General features: G+C 55.3%; 7 protein-coding genes and 1 non-coding gene across 8 annotated transcripts; 1 reads left to right on the top strand and 7 right to left on the bottom strand.

Moving 5' to 3' along the window:
• Positions 1 to 1,662: 1,662 nt before the first annotated feature.
• Positions 1,663 to 2,674, bottom strand: B0H18DRAFT_884059 (Oligosaccharyltransferase subunit Ribophorin II-domain-containing protein; the record flags this gene model as incomplete). The annotated part of the gene is made up of 4 exons (XM_048041014.1): positions 1,663 to 1,881; positions 1,939 to 2,220; positions 2,289 to 2,490; positions 2,547 to 2,674. 4 exons carry the CDS (start codon positions 2,672 to 2,674, stop codon positions 1,663 to 1,665), a joined length of 831 nt encoding a protein of 276 aa, XP_047888123.1.
• Positions 2,675 to 2,961: 287 nt separating this feature from the next.
• Positions 2,962 to 3,056, bottom strand: B0H18DRAFT_t136. Its single transcript has one exon. It is a non-coding gene; the product is annotated as a tRNA-Cys (tRNA).
• Positions 3,057 to 4,025: 969 nt separating this feature from the next.
• B0H18DRAFT_1123781 (uncharacterized protein) lies at positions 4,026 to 5,621 on the bottom strand (the record flags this gene model as incomplete). The annotated part of the gene is made up of 3 exons (XM_048034740.1): positions 4,026 to 4,059; positions 5,206 to 5,387; positions 5,433 to 5,621. 3 exons carry the CDS (start codon positions 5,619 to 5,621, stop codon positions 4,026 to 4,028), a joined length of 405 nt encoding a protein of 134 aa, XP_047888122.1.
• Positions 5,608 to 6,367, bottom strand: B0H18DRAFT_43612 (uncharacterized protein). The gene is made up of 2 exons (XM_048038090.1): positions 5,978 to 6,367; positions 5,608 to 5,906 (listed from the first exon to the last, which is right to left on the bottom strand). The coding sequence occupies exons 1-2, from the start codon at positions 6,220 to 6,222 to the stop codon at positions 5,798 to 5,800; spliced, it is 354 nt and encodes a 117-aa protein (XP_047888121.1). The 5' UTR covers positions 6,223 to 6,367; the 3' UTR covers positions 5,608 to 5,797.
• Positions 6,368 to 8,246: 1,879 nt separating this feature from the next.
• B0H18DRAFT_43579 (uncharacterized protein) lies at positions 8,247 to 8,847 on the top strand. Its single transcript, XM_048038088.1, has 2 exons — positions 8,247 to 8,592; positions 8,653 to 8,847. Exons 1-2 carry the CDS (start codon positions 8,376 to 8,378, stop codon positions 8,709 to 8,711), a joined length of 276 nt encoding a protein of 91 aa, XP_047888120.1. The 5' UTR covers positions 8,247 to 8,375; the 3' UTR covers positions 8,712 to 8,847.
• Positions 8,848 to 10,855: 2,008 nt separating this feature from the next.
• B0H18DRAFT_1087158 (glycoside hydrolase) lies at positions 10,856 to 13,244 on the bottom strand (the record flags this gene model as incomplete). Its single annotated transcript, XM_048032141.1, has 13 exons — positions 10,856 to 11,037; positions 11,092 to 11,102; positions 11,190 to 11,537; positions 11,592 to 11,676; positions 11,733 to 11,838; positions 11,892 to 12,023; positions 12,077 to 12,148; positions 12,204 to 12,314; positions 12,406 to 12,489; positions 12,550 to 12,679; positions 12,735 to 12,808; positions 12,926 to 13,042; positions 13,116 to 13,244. 13 exons carry the CDS (start codon positions 13,242 to 13,244, stop codon positions 10,856 to 10,858), a joined length of 1,581 nt encoding a protein of 526 aa, XP_047888119.1.
• B0H18DRAFT_43502 (uncharacterized protein) lies at positions 13,168 to 14,213 on the bottom strand. Its single transcript, XM_048038087.1, has 2 exons — positions 13,526 to 14,213; positions 13,168 to 13,466 (listed from the first exon to the last, which is right to left on the bottom strand). The coding sequence occupies exons 1-2, from the start codon at positions 14,012 to 14,014 to the stop codon at positions 13,416 to 13,418; spliced, it is 540 nt and encodes a 179-aa protein (XP_047888118.1). The 5' UTR covers positions 14,015 to 14,213; the 3' UTR covers positions 13,168 to 13,415.
• Positions 13,870 to 17,020, bottom strand: B0H18DRAFT_1035800 (uncharacterized protein). Its single transcript, XM_048030329.1, has 10 exons — positions 16,303 to 17,020; positions 16,230 to 16,252; positions 15,939 to 16,173; positions 15,810 to 15,886; positions 15,645 to 15,760; positions 15,044 to 15,591; positions 14,849 to 14,992; positions 14,535 to 14,789; positions 14,288 to 14,514; positions 13,870 to 14,231 (listed from the first exon to the last, which is right to left on the bottom strand). Exons 1-10 carry the CDS (start codon positions 16,789 to 16,791, stop codon positions 14,174 to 14,176), a joined length of 2,172 nt encoding a protein of 723 aa, XP_047888117.1. The 5' UTR covers positions 16,792 to 17,020; the 3' UTR covers positions 13,870 to 14,173.
• Positions 17,021 to 17,069: the final 49 nt, after the last annotated feature.

Genomic DNA, 17,069 nt, shown 5'->3' with positions numbered 1-17,069 from the left:
TACTTTTGTGCCCATTTTGATTTTCATACATAGATACATGTGAGCCTCAGTCTGAGGTTACTCAGGGGTCATTTTGAATATTACCCCAGTAAGACTTGGGTGGCCTCTGAATGACTCCTAGGGTTACATTGCAATTTCATACTGGAGACATTCAGAATGAAATCAAGATGATCCTCATATGCAAGTGGCTGCCTCATGCCAGCTATACTTGGGGTTCATTTTGATTGTGTTCAGCATGAGGCTTGTGTGGTACTCTTGGACATATGGTAAGTCTATATAGAATGTGTTCATAATGTTGACCTCGTTTTGCGGCCATGATGTGGCGTGATTCATTGTAAATTAACCCAACGTATTATCGGCTTACTTAATGTAGATAATATGCCGACTCTTTCACCCATATAATGCGCATGCTGCGCCTTGCTTCATTGGGTCACGTCTCCGGTGAATCATGATGCGGAGTTGGCGGGCGGTATGCGAGAAAGGTCGCCCACGGCGACGCGACGAAACAGGAAGGTGTCTTTCCGCATGGGGAAGGCGTCGTGCGTCAAGCCCGCATGGAGCACTCCGCCGGCGGGAGCACTTCTCCACCGAGGAACGCCTGCGGCATGTCCGTCAAGTTCCTGAGATCGATCGTCCGCGTCAACTACGATCGCTCCAGCATGCTCTCCGTTCAGATCTCATTACTGCAGAACTCTATTTGAAGGGTCTTCCATACGATGATCGTCCGCTGTCATGATGAGTAGAACTGAACTGAAAGTGCTTGTTATTGACGATGCGGAGCGCACCCAGAAGCGTGATAGCAGTACTAGCGTATATTAGGCGTCGAATCACTATATACTTTACTCAGTCGAATGGCGGCAGGGACAGCACTTTCCGACGCCGTGGACAGGTTCACTGCTAAACTGCTAGAATTCAAATTGAGAGCTCTTCCGAGTCGCTCTATCAAGTCTCTGAGCTTGTCTGCCGTATTTCCTGCAGACAGAGTGGTACGATGTCGGGGCTAAGGACACCCGTGTCTCCATTACTGATTCGGACGTCAACTGACCGCCAATTTATATTTCAAAATGCTGAGAAAGGATTAATGCCAATACTTTTTTTTTGTGGAGCATTGCGCCTTGTGGCGCAGCCCCGAGGCAGTCGACAAAGTCGCCTCTCCGGGGCCCGCTGGTGGTGGCGGGGAAATAGGATTGCCAATACTCGGGCCTATATTTGCTTACATGACGGGACGAACGACCAGCCGACCAGCGAGGATATTTGGAGGCCGAGAGCAGGAAAAATGACGTGTCATTTGTGGTCGTACCACCTCGAGAGCATGGAAGCGATACTCAAGTAGCCTCATCTACACTCACATAGTTAGATAGACGATACACATGCATGTGCAGCGTTGCCTGACAGGTCCAGGAATTGCGTGGCTCAGCGCACGACAAGCTTTGACTTTCGAGGGCGGGTGCAACCAATTCTGCCTGATACAATCGGTCAAACGCTGGGGCCATGCTGCGCACTTTTCGCATGAAAGGCGCGAGCGATCCATGCTGTCTCGTGCCACGGATGTACCTACCCCAAGGCCCTGAAGTGTCACTCCGTTCACCGCAGCGAGGTCAAATCAAACGACAGCAATATAATAATGCACGACACGTAATGCGACACGACCAATGAATGGTCTTATTTTCTGCCGAGCCTCCACTCGCTCGTCTTCGCGAGCGCCTGCCTGCCCGCGAGGGCCGTCGGCACGGCGAGGATCCCTCCGTAGAGCAGCACCTGCCCGAGGTGGAGATCCACCCAGTACCAGAACAGGAGCACCTCGAACGCCGCGAGGGACGCGGTGAACGGCAGGATGTGCGGCGAGAAGAGGTGCGGGACGCGAGGCCCGATCTCGAACCACTGCGCGCGCAAGGCGGGGTCAGCTACAGCGTGAAAGCGGAGGAGGAGAGGACGCACGAAGCCGACGAGGACGAGCCACGGCCAGAAGACGAACGCGGCGAAGAAGGCGGAGACGGCTTTGGCGGGGATACGCTGCTCGGGGCGGAACGTGTGCGTGATCTCGGGGCGCGGTGCGAAGGCGGCCGCGTCGGCGTGGGTCGGGGGCGGCTGCGAGGCGGGCACGAGGAGGTCGAAGAGGTCGTACTGCGCGGGCGAATGTATGTAGGAACCGAGGATGAGGGAGACCTTCAGCGGGTTGGTCGTCGTGGGTGGGAGCGAGGCAGGTGGACGCGCCATGTTCTGTGAGACCACAACCGAGCAGCCTTCAGAACGCGCCCAGGTCACGAATGGCAATCGAGAGTACGCACCAGTTCGAACTTGGCCTTCCCGCCGGGCGTGACGCGCACCGGCTGCACGCCCTCCTCGCCCGACACTTCATCGTAGAAACGCAGGAACGTCTGGTGCGGCTGCACGCCCTTGCCGCCCTCCGACTCCGCAACCTGGAACGTGAGCTTCAGCACGTCCGAGGTCCCCAGGCTCAGCGCGTCCGGCTTTTCGGTGAGGGAGAGCCTAGCGAGGATGTCAGCACGGGGCGACTGCGCGCGCGAGGGACGGTGGCTACTGACGACTCTGAGCGCAGTTGGGAGGCGTCGGGCCCTGTGATGGTGAAACGAGGGGCATTTATTGATAGTGAGGCGGCTTGCGCGGCTGCCACGGCCAGCAACGCAAGAACGAGCCTAAGTGCGAGGCTCATGGTCGGGAAGTAATGGCGTTTGAACGTGGATGGCAGACACGAGAGCGCCGAGGACGTGTCTTGCCACATGAGCGCTGAGGAATCGTACATAATATGGTCTTGATATGGTCTCAAGAGTGTAGCGGTAAGTTAAGTTGATCCATAATGTCATACAAAAGACATCTAGAGAGTCACTACAAGGAAGAAAGAAAAGATCTTGACCTTCACAGGTACATGAGGCGTCGAAACGCCTCAGGCTTCGTATCAAGCCAGTATGTAGAGCACTACATACTATGTGATTCAAAAAGAGGCCTCACCGTGACTCGAACACGGGACCACACGATAATCAATCTATGGTGCCATAACTGCAATCGTATGCTCTAAACCACTGAGCTATGAAGCCAACATATAACTACCGCCCTTCATAGCCATAATGAGGTCGTGCAATATGGACGCACACTGTGAATCGCTTTTCCATATTTCTCGACTACGCATCGCCAAAAGTGCAGGTCGCAGATCTCACATTATCAAGCGTTGTATGTCTCATCTTTCTTATCTTGCACGTCTTTCTAAGTTGCACTCTTTCTGGTACAACTTTCGTCCTGGGTTGCCATAGCTTTCTTTCTATTTGACATCTTCACTTCCCTCGCCACGTCATGCAGCGGTGCTATTGGCCGAAAAGACATGCATCAGCGAAGGAAAGATAATGCGTAGGCAATACAAGAAGTACGTACTGTCTCGACCAGACAGTTGGACCGCATGTCTATTTCGGTCACTATCTTCACCCTTCAACGTATTTGGCTTTACTACATACATTGTACATCACTGACGGATATTCGTGCCCGCATATGCAGGTACATAAAATATAATACACTGTTTACCCACCGCAGAATAGCGTACACACTCGCTTTGCTACCGACGTGCTGACGAGACGAGACCGCGAGGTCAAAGCCGAGAGAGAGAGAAACTGAGTAGACGGAAATGGGATGAAACGAGTCGAGCGCCAGACGTGAAGAGCCAACACCGGTGCGAGGCAGACGAGCAGAGGATTGGGGTTGGAATAACGGACGGAGTCAAGGGGACAGAATGAGTCCGAGTCGAGGGACACTGAGTCGAGAGAACGAATGAACTGCAAATAGAAGGCTTGAGCAATGGAGACGCGCAACAATGTGCATCGGACAGCTGAACAACATGGCATAAGCACGACTACTAGATGATAACATGAGCAGAAGAAGGTACTATATACACTCACCGAGATTCAAGCAGAGGAGGCGGCAGAGTTCTGGCGTTGAAGTTGAAGGCGGGCTGCGTGCTGTTCCTGCAGCTTGGTGACTGTCGAGGGGCTATTCCGTGAGATCGCGGCAGTCGAATTCTAGACGCCTGGCCGCTTGATACTGAAGACGTTCCTGTCGCAGACATCAGTATGAACCACACAGTATACATGGCACTTATTCCACCATGCGTGATATTATCTCGCCACGCCTTGTCTCGAAGAGACTTTATGTTCGCCCAGAATGCGGCACCGATGAAGTTCTCATCGTCTCGGGCCTTGTACAGAACATTAAGCGGCGGGTGAATGCTGTTCAGTCGACGCTCACCAGAAGGTCAGTGTAGGGCGCGGTCGCGGTCAGCGGAGGGAAGCGTCGTCATCGCGGCAACCTCGACTGACTGGGACTCGAAGGTGATCCTCCAGGGAGGGAAGCGTAGTGACGGACACAATCCGCTATGGACAGTTTGAGGTTGAAAGGTGGCGAGCATGCGTGCGTGCCGGGAGAAGAGGAATCACGGGAGCGCGAGTCCACGAGTCACGGATCTTGACGATAGTCACTGAAGCTGGGGCCTGGGCATCAGGAAAATCCAGATTCCATAAGTTTGACTATCTGAGCTCTAATTAGTTTCATTGTCCTAATGACAATCTCACTGAGTATGATTAGTACTAATCAGAATAATATGGATATTTTAGTTCATACTCTGAAGGTCTTATTCATGTTAGCCATACTTGTTGGCTAATAGTTCATAATCCTCCATAATCCTCAGCACATTGAAACATAAGTATGACTACTGTTACTGAACAGCTATGTCTGTCAAGATGTTGATCAACATGCAAAGCGGAGCTTCTTCTAAAACATCACTGGTGGTCCATTCACAGGGCACAACTGGCCCAGGTCATAGACATCACAAGTGGAATGAGGAGAGTATGATATCAATGTCTCGTACACGAGCTCTATTTAGTATACAGGTATGCAACAGAGGCGAACATCGAGTGAGGGGCTGGTGGAAACAATATATTTGCATGTGGCTAGCTGTCCTTTGAGCAGTGTTCAATCGGCAAGCAGGCAAATGAGCAAACAAATGAATGGGTACGTGAACAAACGGGCAGAACAGCGGGACAACGAGTGAGCCAATGAATGAGTCGGCGGGCAAACAAACGAGGGAGTGTCAGGCCAGTGTGAGCAGGGGAATGTGATGCTAGGATGCGAGAGAGGGAGAGTATTCGACGCACCCACTGATCATACTCTTGGCGCGGCCTGCACGGTGCACGCAGCACATACGCCTCGGCACTCGATGGGATCCGGAGCTGGATAACGCGCGTGAGGGTAGTCGACGCCGCGCGCAGACACGTCATCTCGGATCTGAGCTGTGCGCCGAGTTGTTCTTCGTCTCGGGTCTCAGCTGTGCGCCGAGGTCTCCACGTATCCCGGTCCTTGCCCTCACCCGCGATCGCGTCGACGAGCTGGAAGGCGGCTTGGATCAGGGTTAGCATAGCAGCGCATCAGACAGTGGGGGAAGTGTCTGCTCGATGATGAGATGCTGTCGCGCTGGCTCTGGGGGAGGGCCCGGTGTGGGGCTGGTCAGTGATCGACAGCAGGCGGAAGTACTTCAAGGGAGATGGGTTCGAGAGCACCGCAGGGAGGTCGAGCGCGCCGAGGGGCTTGAGGTTCGTGGCGACGTCCGCGAACTCTAACATGGCCGTGAGCTAGGGCGGGAGGGACGGCTGGTCGGTCGTCTTGGTGAAGGAGAGGTACGCGCGCGGACGCTCTTCAGCTCGTCCTTCGCAATGACGGCGAAGGCGCAGTCGGGGACGGCACTGGCGGAGGCATGCACGCTGAAGGTGAAGTCGAGCTCGGCATTGTCAGCGGCTTGTTAGTCGAGCTCCATGAGGCCGCGCCCGAATTGGTCGGCGAGTTGGAGGGGGTCGTGTCGAGGGCGAAGGGTGACGGTCGTGTGCAGGGACTTGACCGCGCGATGGTCGCTGGAGAAGTTGAATCAGTCAGAGTTGCCGTCGCGGACAAGGCTTTCAGTAATGACGAGTGTGCATCGAACCTCAGCTCCGAGTAGATTTCGAAAGTCTTCGTCATTATACGGCCTTCGAACCGTGTGGAACAACTGGTCGTGTGCGAGGGACGGAGGAGATGAGGGAGTTGACGCGGTCGATCCGCGCGCAGAGCTCGACAGTCAGAGAGCATGGTGACGAGCGCTGAAGTCAATAACAGAGACGTGGGCGCGGACGTCGTCGAGGCGGGCGTGCATGTCGGTAAACTCGAGGTCCGGAAGGCGCGAGCGTACATCTAGCATGTCAGGGATGCGCGCATGAATCTCGTCGGACCCAGGTACGTCCGGTATGTGGGGACGTGGTGGCGTACCGAGGCGGGACAGATGTTCAGAGAGGGGCGCAAGGATTGGCAGACAGTGGTCGTCCGGGGAGCACGGCGAGCACGTCGGTCAGCAGCCCCTGGAAGACGAAGCGGCTATACAATGCGATGTGCTCACAGGGCGCGTGCGCGCACGGTCTTTTCCGCGGATCAAGGCAGAAGTGGGCGAGCGAGCGAAGACCCGAATGAGCGGGCAGACCAGATGGATGAACAGGCGGGCGGATGAGAGAGTGAGGGCGCGAACGAGTGGGCATGCAAGCGATTGAACGGGCAGGCGAGACCAAGATACATCGAACGGGGGCGCACCTGTGGTTTCGAGCCTTTGCGCTCGCTGTAATCTCCCTCTTCCCCGAGTCGCCCTTCAAGCTTCATGCTCTACCCATGCGCTATCTCCTCCTTCCGTGTTCGTTTCTGTATGACCAGGAGATGGCGGGGGGGCTTTGATGCGTGGGGTTCGGCCAAAATGGTTGGTAGTAGCAGTCGTGGGTGAGTCGCGAGTTGAATACGACGGTCCGGTAAGTGAGTGGTCAGATAACCACGCGCATGGCGCGGAGACGTGCAGACGAGCGAGTGTTCATGGATGTCAAGACAGCGTGCGAGTAGGCAGATGGGTCGACGCGTGCGGCGAGTAGTAGGCGGGCGAGATAGGACTTGGGAGTCAGGTCAGGACTCTGGCGCGGGCAGTCGTCGACAGTTCGAGCGCTAAAGACTTGGCGAGTGCCACGTCGCGACGCCAGCGCATCCGCCCTCTCGAGGATTTGCCCATTCGCCCTCCTGTGCACGTCCATCCTCTCGCGCTCGCTCACCCTCTCGTTTACGCCCGCTCTCACCCACCCGCCCGCTGTGGCCTACTGCTCCCGCCGCCCGCTTACCCGTTCTCGCTGCCTGCTCACCAGCCCTCGCCGCCTGCTCGTGTAGTTTCGTCGCTCGTCTCGCCCACTGGGACCCGCCTGTCTAGCGCTCTCGCCGTTCTCGGCCACTCACCGTTCTCGACCGCCAGCTTTCCTGTAGGCTGTCTACTGCTCGTTCTCCCACTCGTCTCCTCCTCTTGCCCACCCGCCTGCTCGCTCGCCGACTCGGTAGCACGCTCTCTCCCTAGCTCACCCGTCTGCTCGCGCACACTCCGTATCACTCTACAATAAGGTATTTTACTTGGGTAGGTGTGTCGACGAACCATCGAGTCTACCAGCAGTCCGCGCAGTGTCCGTCCTGCTCTCTCGCGCCCGTTCGCCCGCCTGCCCTCTCGCGCCCGCTCTCACTGCCCGCTCTCACGCGTCTCGTCTGCGGCCCTATCCCCACCCTCGGTAGCTGCCCACTCTCACCTCCGCTGGCTTGCCCACCCTCCCGCTCTTGCTCGCCCGCTCTTTCTTGTCCTCTCGCTCCTCTTGTTAGCTCACGCGCTTGGTTTCTCACTAGCTCGCTCGTCCACCCGCTCTTTCCCGTCGCCTGTCTTGCCCGTCGCCTGTCTTGCCCGTCGCCTGTCTTGCCCGCTTGCACCCTCACCCTCCTGCCAGCTCACTTGCCCGCCCGTTCGCTCTCGCCTCTCCCGCCCGCTTGCCCTGTCTGGTCTGTACGCCCTCGCGGTTGCCTGCGAGGTCGATGGCGACAACTTCGCATCTGATGACAACGGTTCCGAGCTCATGAACCTTCTTAAGGCCTTCGATTCGGCCACCAAGTATACTATGCACGACGCGCAGGCCCTCGGCGTGCAGATGCTGCTGCGCGACCACCGGGATCTCTTTCCCGGCGATGTCGAGGTATGTATGTAAGAGTTGCCCTGTATTGATATTGACCTACCCATCCAGCACATTTCTGCAACGGTGCACGCGTTCGAGCGTGCACTACCACGAGCACACTGATAGCTCTAGTCGGAACACGGACTGTAGTCAACGAATGGGCGGCGGTGAGTACAGACATAGACAGATGAACGAGCTGACTTGACGACCGCGATTCGGAGCACGCAGGACCAATGCGGCGCTGCGTGTAGACGCAGCGAGCCGTCAGATAATGGATGAGCAGGTGGAGGAGCGGGCACTCCGGCAAGTGGGCCAGCGGGTGTGTGTGCGGACATGCAGGTGAGTAGGCAATCAGACGGGCGGGTACAGGGCGCGGAGCAGCACTACACAGGCCGACCGCGAGCACGCTGGGTGAACGTCCAGCACGCAGACACGGCTGACGAACAGGCGCACAACCGAGCGGGCAGACGGACGAGCAAGCGGACTCGCGGATGGGAGCACTCGCGGACGGGAGAACTCACAGAGGGGCAGGCAAACGAGTGTGGCAACCGTGAGTGTACTGGGCAAATGCCCAGCGCGCAGACAGGGCTAATACCGAACGCACACACAGGCGGGGCGGGCACACAGGCGGGTGAGCAGGTAAACGAGAGGGAGCACGTGTGTAGGTGAGCCAGCGGGCGCACGTACAGGTAAGCGGGCAGGCAGACGACACGTCTTAGGCTGAGGGTAGGATAGAATACTATGTGCACTGTTGTTTCTCAGTAGATATGCATGTGGAATACAGTCTTTGATTCATATGTTGTTGTTGTTGTTGTTGTGTGAGATGGCCAGGCATGTGCTCACTCTCCCCTACTCAATGTATTGAGGACTCATGGTGGAGGATCATGGCTAATGTATACAGGATTGTCGGAGGATTACACCTCATGTAGCTCACATTAGAGCTCATTAGGACATCATTAGGGACTAATTAGTACTAATTATGTTGGGGGTAAAGGAATTCTGAATAATGCCTAATGCTTCTAATTTGTTCTAATTGTATGAAAATATGTCTCATATACCCAAATTTAATCTCATTAGGGAATTCAGGTTTTCCTGATGGGGATGTCAGTGACAGTGACTCGTGAGCTTGCTGTTGTTGCCTGCCCGCGCTCACCCTCATGCTGGCTCGCCCGCCTCCTCGTCCGCCCAGCCGCCTCCTCGCCTGCCTTCTCGTCCGCTCTCCCCCGACCTATCGCCTGTTCACCTGCTCGCCCGCTCATTGCCCGGCCGCTTGTTCTTATTTGCCCATCCACACTCGCATTCTCGCCAGCTCGTCCGTGGCCTTCTCACCCGCTCGTCAGTAGCCTTCAAGTTCTCGCCCGTTCCTACCTGCCCGCTCGTCCTTGTCCTTCTGCTAGCGAGCCGACTTGCATGCTTGCTTACCCACTTGCCTATGCCACCCATGCAACGCTGTAAGCCGCGCAGACCCGTGCCACACCCATACCCGTTGCGGCGGGTTTGTGCCTCAGCAGGTATAAGTACGGGTAGAGCACAGGACTCGGATACTCACGAATATTCCCGTATCGACTTCATTGAAAACTAGCACGATGTGTATATGCGCCAGGAGCAGCAACCCCAGCGCAAGTGAGCAAGCAAGAAGGGCAAGAAGAGTGACAAGAGCGGGCGAGAGAACGGGCAGGCAAGACCCGCGGGGGCGCGAGAGTGGCGATGATGGAGGAGATATTAGAAGGGATGGCAAGGACGAGGTACTTCGAGAAGAGGAGATTGTCAGAGTGTGTAAGTGAGACGATGGTGGTTATGGAAGAAGAAGTCGAGAGACGACGCAGCTCAAGATTGGCTATATGCGCACACGTGACCGCGTACAGTCGAGCACTGCGGCTGAGGCCCAGGACGCGGACTTCGATTTGCTGCTAAGTTACACCGTGCCATGAGGGTACCTCCCCATCCTTTACGCTGTTTTCATGCCCTCGTTCGCAACTGTCTGCATATTAGGCCCCAAGAGCGACTTTTGTGCCCGAAGGATGGCCTGAGTCTCGGAACAGCCTGTAGTATGTGCCTCGTCGCCGCTCTGAGCCTGCCTGCGCTGCCGCATAGGCCCGTACATGCCTGCAACTTCCCCGTTTCCGACCAAAATCTATTTTGGTAGGTCGGCAGATACCTCAGGAATGGTGTCGTACATGACTGGTACACGCCGCGCTGCCTGAAACGAATTCCTAATTGAATTTAGTTCGGAGATCGCGCTGACATGCTGACCTCAGTCACCACTAACTAGTCACACCTCGCCCGAGTCTGTACGAAAGGATCCTCTTAGTCTCTAGACAGATCACGCAGCTGCTCTCGTTGTCTGCGCTCATCTTAAAAGCGGCACCAAGCGGCACCAATTCTCTGCGCATATCTTCGCAATTCTGGTAAGTTGTCGAATTACAATGGCATCTCGGAAAGCTGCTTATATCCAATCTCACCTCTTGTAGTCTTCGCGTTCTCTCCAGTTATCTCTGGAGCGAATACTAAATCTTACGAGGTGAGCAATACAACTCACCGCTTGTGAGATCATCATCCGGCACTTTTGCTGATGACGTAGTACAAAGCACAGGGACGCAGGCTCAGTCACACACGTCGTACATACGTACAGCGTTCTACTGGTCGTCCGCTCCTCATTGCCTGCTGATTGCCTGCGAGGGTGTGGTATAAAAAAGACAGTGACTCCGAAGGAATTGACAGGCCCATAATCCTAGAGGTAACCACAAAAGACAGACAAAATACGCAAATATTGTTCAATGTCCAAGCTGCACCCTTTTGAGACACTACTCGATTCAGAGGCCGGTCGCACTGGGAACCGTGATGGACACAACCACGGAAGGCACGGGGCTGACCACGGGGCCGTGTTGGGAGATAATCTTGAACGCAGACGGGTCGCTTTCCAGAATCTGGCCACTGCCGTACACCGGCTTGGCGGGCGGCGCCTTGAAGGGGTGTGCCTCGGTGTTAAACACGTCTGCGCCAGCACTTGTCAGTGACTTCTTTCAGCTTGACAGCACCCTATACTTACACTCATCGAGGCTGACCAGGTTCGGGTCTGCAAGGTCAGGTACCTGCACAAAGTCGGTATCAGGCTTCGAGTAAAGGCAGATAGTCCACACGACTCACAAGTACTTCAGGACCTCCCCGAACCAGAAGCTCTGCATATCGTCGATGAACCCCGAGTCGGTCGCGTCGACGTCGTTGATACCCGCGTACGCGACAGTCGTGGGGAGATACTTCAGGAACGAGTCCACCGCGTCCGCCGCGCGCTGGACGTACTTCCAGTCGCCCGTGATGCGCCATGCGTAGAAGTTGGACTCGAGCACCTCAGGACGGAGGTAGTAGTCCTGGTAACCCGGGTAGATGAAGAACCCGTACTTCTCGTAGAAGGCGAGGTCCCCAGAGGAGGGAGAAGCGCCGGTGTAGTTGCCGTCGGACGAGAAGTAGCCGAAGACCTCAGGGCCGATGCCCGTGCTGTCATGAAATGAGCATACTAGAGCAGACGGAGATGTGTATGAGATAACGCACGTAGTGCTGGCGTACGTGTTCCAGCAAGCCTCCATGAGAGCAAGACCGTAGTTGACAATGGTCTCGTTATTGAGGAGCTTACCACCTACGCCATGCATGAGCGACATTCAGACTTGCACCCTACACAGAGAGATAGCATACCGAGCATCCAATTCCCTGCATGGAAGCACTCCAAATGAGAACCAATGTGGATGATGGTGCCGTTGTCCCAGTCGGCCAAGTACTGCCAGTCATCCACCGTCGACGACTGGAATACTCATTTGAGCTACCTTGACCGCTCGATTTTGCCTTCATGCTTACCCTCGCCAAGTTCCAGATCGATGAATCCACGGCAGACGCCCACGCATCCGCGAACAAATTGTTGTCCGTGTTCGTGAGGCGCGCGTATTTGATCAGGTACTCGAAGTAGCTGTCAGAGCCACCGCCCCATGTCTATCGGCAACCATGAGCACAGATCTAGATGAGCGCGGCTCCGTAGTACACACGACGTAGGCATCAGCGAATTGGCCAGAGGTGGGGTCGATCACTTGTGCAGGGAGGTTCGAAAGTGGCGGAGGCTACTCGAAATGTTAGCCCTACTACGCGCAAAGTTGAGCTGAGCGTGACACTGACAAGGTTGGCGATGTAGATAACAGGCTTCTCTGCGAGCTCGCGGTAGGTGTCGTTTCCGGTGTATTTCCTAAAGACGCTCAGAATGTTGGTCAACGGAATAGCATGGGGTAACTTACGCAAGAGTACCCCACTCCATCGTCAACTATGCTGATACGTTAGTAACCAGCCTCATCTAAATATAATAATCGTGCAATTCACTTACAGTTCCGGCCTCAGCGATGTTCGTCGTTCCCGTCACGGGAGTGGCATTGTTCCAATTCAGATAGCCATACGGAATTTGGTTATCCTGAAATATACCGCATCATCAGTGGACATGTCTCAGATATGAACAAGTACAAGTACCAACCCCGACAAACGCGTTCACCATCTTGTCCACAAGCACTTTTGACTGGTTGACGAGGGCAGGATATTTCTGTCCACTGAGCTCGTACGTGCAGAGCGAAGAGGCGACATATCGGATAGTCGTCTCGAACAAGCTTATAACCTCCCCAGTCAAGCGTCGGTTGTTACATCGTTGGACGGAATACGCACTCGATCTGATCGCCTGTGGGTGTCGTGCTGTAGTCGACCGTGGACGAAAAGTTCAAAGCTTCCTCGAAGATGTCCTGGGTCCCTCATTTCACGTCAGGAACAAAACGCAAGTCGTAGGACGTACAGTGAGCCCCATCAAATACTATTTCCGGATGAGGAATATTCACGACGATTTAGCATGAGCGACGCACAATGGTATCCAACGCATCTACAATGGAAGCACCCCAACCACCGTAGCTGTCAGAGTAGCTCTCACTGACTGGGCTCAGGTCGTCGTGTCCCCAGGCATATTCCCTGTGCAAACGTTGCTGAGACTCCCACTATGTTGGCAATTACTACTACTCACTTGTACGCAGCCCAGCTCGTCTCGAGAAGCTGGACCGTCTTCTGCGCATATTCAGCCGCATAAGGAGGTGGGACAATAATGGGAGCTTGCACAGGGCCCGCATTCACGCCAGTGCAGACGAGAGCGAGCGCGACGACACCAAGGCGACGACCGACTCCAGACATAGTGGGAGTAGTGGGCAGCGAGCAGGAGCAGCGCGAAGCCCACGGCGGCCCACATCATCGGCTTTATATTTCGTTGTCGATGCGCGTCTGCCGGCGGCGGGCCCTATCTCGTCGCCTGGCTTCCAGGGCCCACGTCCCACGGCTGGCTGCCCTGAGATGCTGAGTAGGAAGCTAGTACTGCCCTTCCGTGTCAGAGACATGCACAAGGGCGCCGGCGAAACACTTTTTTTAGAATATTAGAGCGCGAAGGGAAGGGAGAAAAGTACGGAATGCATCCATACCGGACCCGTTACGACACCGCATGATAACGGCTGTAGCAAGCATGCTACGACGAGTGGTGTCGTTTTGATCCTCAGCCGCATCAAAAGTGCGGGACCATACTTCAGCAGCCCGGCCAAGGGAGTAAGGATGAGGTGGATGATGACAGAAAGAGCGACGCCCCCAGCAGCGACAGAGCAAGATAAACGGCCTTCGCACAGCCTGATAAAGTGCGCACGAGAGCGAAGACGGAACACCGAACAGGACGCGTAGAAGTGTCTGCCGGCGGCACTAGCGTTCATCTCAGCCACACGGGAAGACTTCCTTGATGAACCCGCCACCCGCGTGACAACCTGGTTCGCATGGCCCAGCTCACCCAAAGCACACCCGTGTGTCAACCGTGTGCCCATCTGTTGTCGACGTCCATTCGCATTATCGTCGTGCAACAGACTGCTGATCGGATGGCGAAGCATCGTGCGGCGTACCTGAGCACGGTGCTGAGGGCTCGGCATTTGGACGTGTCCAAATAAATGAGGATGTATTGAGTCTAGACAGCTACAGTCTGAGAAGCGTGAGCCATAGTGGATCAGGGAGGACGATATAATTGGCGATTGAGGCCGTACGAAGGCGAACCAAGACACAAGATGAAGTTGCGGACAGTTCTAGAGTGCTTACGCCGAGCTCGGCGCGGCGTAGACGTCTTCATCTCGAACGTTTACGACACCATGTCTTTGCCAAGGAAACATTCAGCAACACTTGAAAACGACCTTGGAATGGACACTCACTTCTGTTTCAAATGCGACCTCAATCCGTCGAAACTGTATAGCTTCTCCTTTGCCAGTTTCCTTGCCAGCCTCTCGATCTTGTTCGAGTCTGTCGCAGGAACGCCTGCAGGAGGAGCGGTTTGTGGCTGATTACCAGCAACCGCTGTAGAGGAGCCTGCACTGCCATCAACACCCTCCGCCCTCAAAATTTGGGACTCAGGTTTCCGAGCCGATGCCTCGGACGAACGCTCGACTCCATCCATGGGACGGCATCGGGGGCTACGCTTGTGGCAGCAGTTGGTTCACGTTCTTCCGTTGGCGAGATGGCTTGCCTGGCAGTCTGTTGACAATGCCGACAGCCATACACCTTCTGACTACGCTCCTCTCGAGCGTCATCGCCTTGGCCCATTAGCCGTGCTGTTAGGCCCGTCGGAATTGGAAACGATTTATATACGTCCAGTCTTGAGTCGCCTTCGCCGGTGAAAGTCAACGTGAAGCTTTCGTGTCGCTTGCTGTGGCGAATCTGTTCGAAAGTATGAGTAATGTCTACTGCCTTTGGGAAACTCTGGAAGGGAAACTCACAGCGCTATCCAGAGTCATGGCTATCGGAACGGGGCATGCCGTGCACAAAAACTTCGGCCCGATCATTTCTGCTCTGGTCTTTGACTCTGGATCTTCGCCTGCAGTCTGCAGGAGTGCCAGCACCTTATTTGCGGCATCGATGGCCTGATATAAATCAGTTACAGACTCGCATGCATATGTACATGCACCACGCACCTTTGTATCTGGTTCGAAGAGATTGGCATTCCAGGTCTCCCTAGCCCTCTGCCTCTTGTTGAGACCGGCACATCGATGTTCGCATGCGGCCGCAAAGTCGAGATCTTCGCCGCCCTTGCCCCTGGACACACATTTCTTGCACATAAACCTCGCCGTCAGCCTATCGACTGGATGTAGCTTGTTCTTGCTCGCGGACTTCCAACCAGCGAATCCTAGGACGCCCGCGAGAGCGCTCCGTGCATCCTCGCGCCATTGCCGCAGACTATCCGAAAGCAGCTCGTTCAGCAGCTTGCTGTTCTTGAGATCCTTGGCCACTCCCTCATCAGGATCCGTCGGCTTGCCCTGCAGGACTTTCATGACCGAAAGCCTTCTGAACTCCGGCAGCGTCGGAAGCGTCTCCTTGGCTTCTGGCGCAGACTTGAGTCGGCTGTAATGCTCCGCTACATCTCCTCGCCGTTTCTCGTAGGCACCTTCTGCCTTGCGTCGTATCGCGCGTTCTCTGCGTTCAGCCACCTCCTTGTCAACCTGATCGCGGATCAAATTGAAATCTTGAGATGCGTTCGTCAGGATGAAGAGGGTATAACATAGAGTGCCGGCTTGCCTGCTGCGATGATCATTTCAAGTGATGCGGTCTTCGAGCGATGCAGTAGACCGTATGTGGGCGTTCCAATCAGCTCGAACGCCGTCCATCCCTCGTCGATGGCGCAGATATTTGCCCTGGTTCATACATCAATGCCTGCATACGACAGTTGACAATCATCCATACCTCGCTTCGTTGGCTTCCTTCACAGTCCTTGCTTGGAGTTCCCACGCATGCTTGAAACCAGTCAGCTCTCCCGCCCACTAATGCCCTTGCTTGTCAGTACCGCACATCTACTGTGCTCCGAGTACATACCTTTGACGTGGTCGCGAGTCTGTCTGAGAGTGCCCGCTTCTTGGCCAAAAATTGTTCCATCGTATCAGGCTCAAGAAGCGCCCTGTTGAGCTCGTCCACTGCCGCATCCCAGTCGCGCCTACGCACACGGATACGCGCTTCTGCAAGACCTTGTGTCTCCATTCGAGGAATCCAGGACACGAGGTCCTTGTAGCGCGGGTGGTCCGCTCTCCCGACCTCAATAAGATTGTCCTGGCTGCGTAGCAAGCAACATGAGAAATCAATATGACTGGCGACCTGCGTTATGCCCACCTCCAATTTGACTTGCATGTTGGCTATCATATCGTGAGCACTATGTCCGTCAAATAACATACCTGCGACTTACCTTGTCACATACTCTCGCGCGCAAACAGAACGACTCGTACATCCGACGGGTGTGCTTCCCGCAGACCTCGCACTTTCCGCCGTCGAACACAAATGCAGCGTACGAGGACTCCGTGAAATTGTGCAACGGTTCAGGTAGTTCGCGGATAACATATCTGTCCAACCGACATCTCGCCCGAGCGTTGCGCCAGATGAACGTGGTCGAAGGATTGTTGACGAGGGTGTGGCAAAAGTACTTTGAGCACCGTGCCAGAGCAAGGACAGTAGCAGGGGTCGAAGCATACGACAATATTTCCGCCAGAATTTCGAGCGGCATCCCCGCGAGGCGACATGGGGGTCGCTCGATCGTCGCTCTCTTAGCGAAAGCATGGTGGCGAGCTTTCTTTGTGGGCGGTGCTGCCTGAGGGGCCTCAGCTTCAGCAGCCAGTAGAGCAAGCGACGAGCCCTCCGGGTCGCTGGCGGTAGACTTCTCAACTGCTTGGCCCTCCATGTTGTGTATATCGTTCGGCCGTGGATGACTTCGTCGATTTAGCGTCGGTATGAAATCCCTGCAACAGCCCCTGAATCGCTTCTCCGAGGTCGGCAAAGCGACGAGTAGCTCTCAGCCCAATCAGAAGTCAATGAACTGATCGGCTGGCGATTTGCGCTCGAGACGAGCGAGTACGAATAGAGTACCAGAAACGGATGACGGTAAGTTAGAAGAGAGGAGAGATCGGGAGTTGGTGGCAGTGGCAGACCATTATTCACCGTTAATGATAGACTACATCG

This window comes from Fomitopsis serialis, assembly GCF_022376445.1.
Source record: "Fomitopsis serialis strain Sig1Antser10 chromosome Unknown B0H18scaffold_106, whole genome shotgun sequence".
Classification (NCBI taxonomy): domain Eukaryota; kingdom Fungi; phylum Basidiomycota; class Agaricomycetes; order Polyporales; family Fomitopsidaceae; genus Fomitopsis; species Fomitopsis serialis.
Note: the sequence above shows the minus strand (reverse complement) of the source record. Positions and strands in the feature narration are given on the sequence as shown.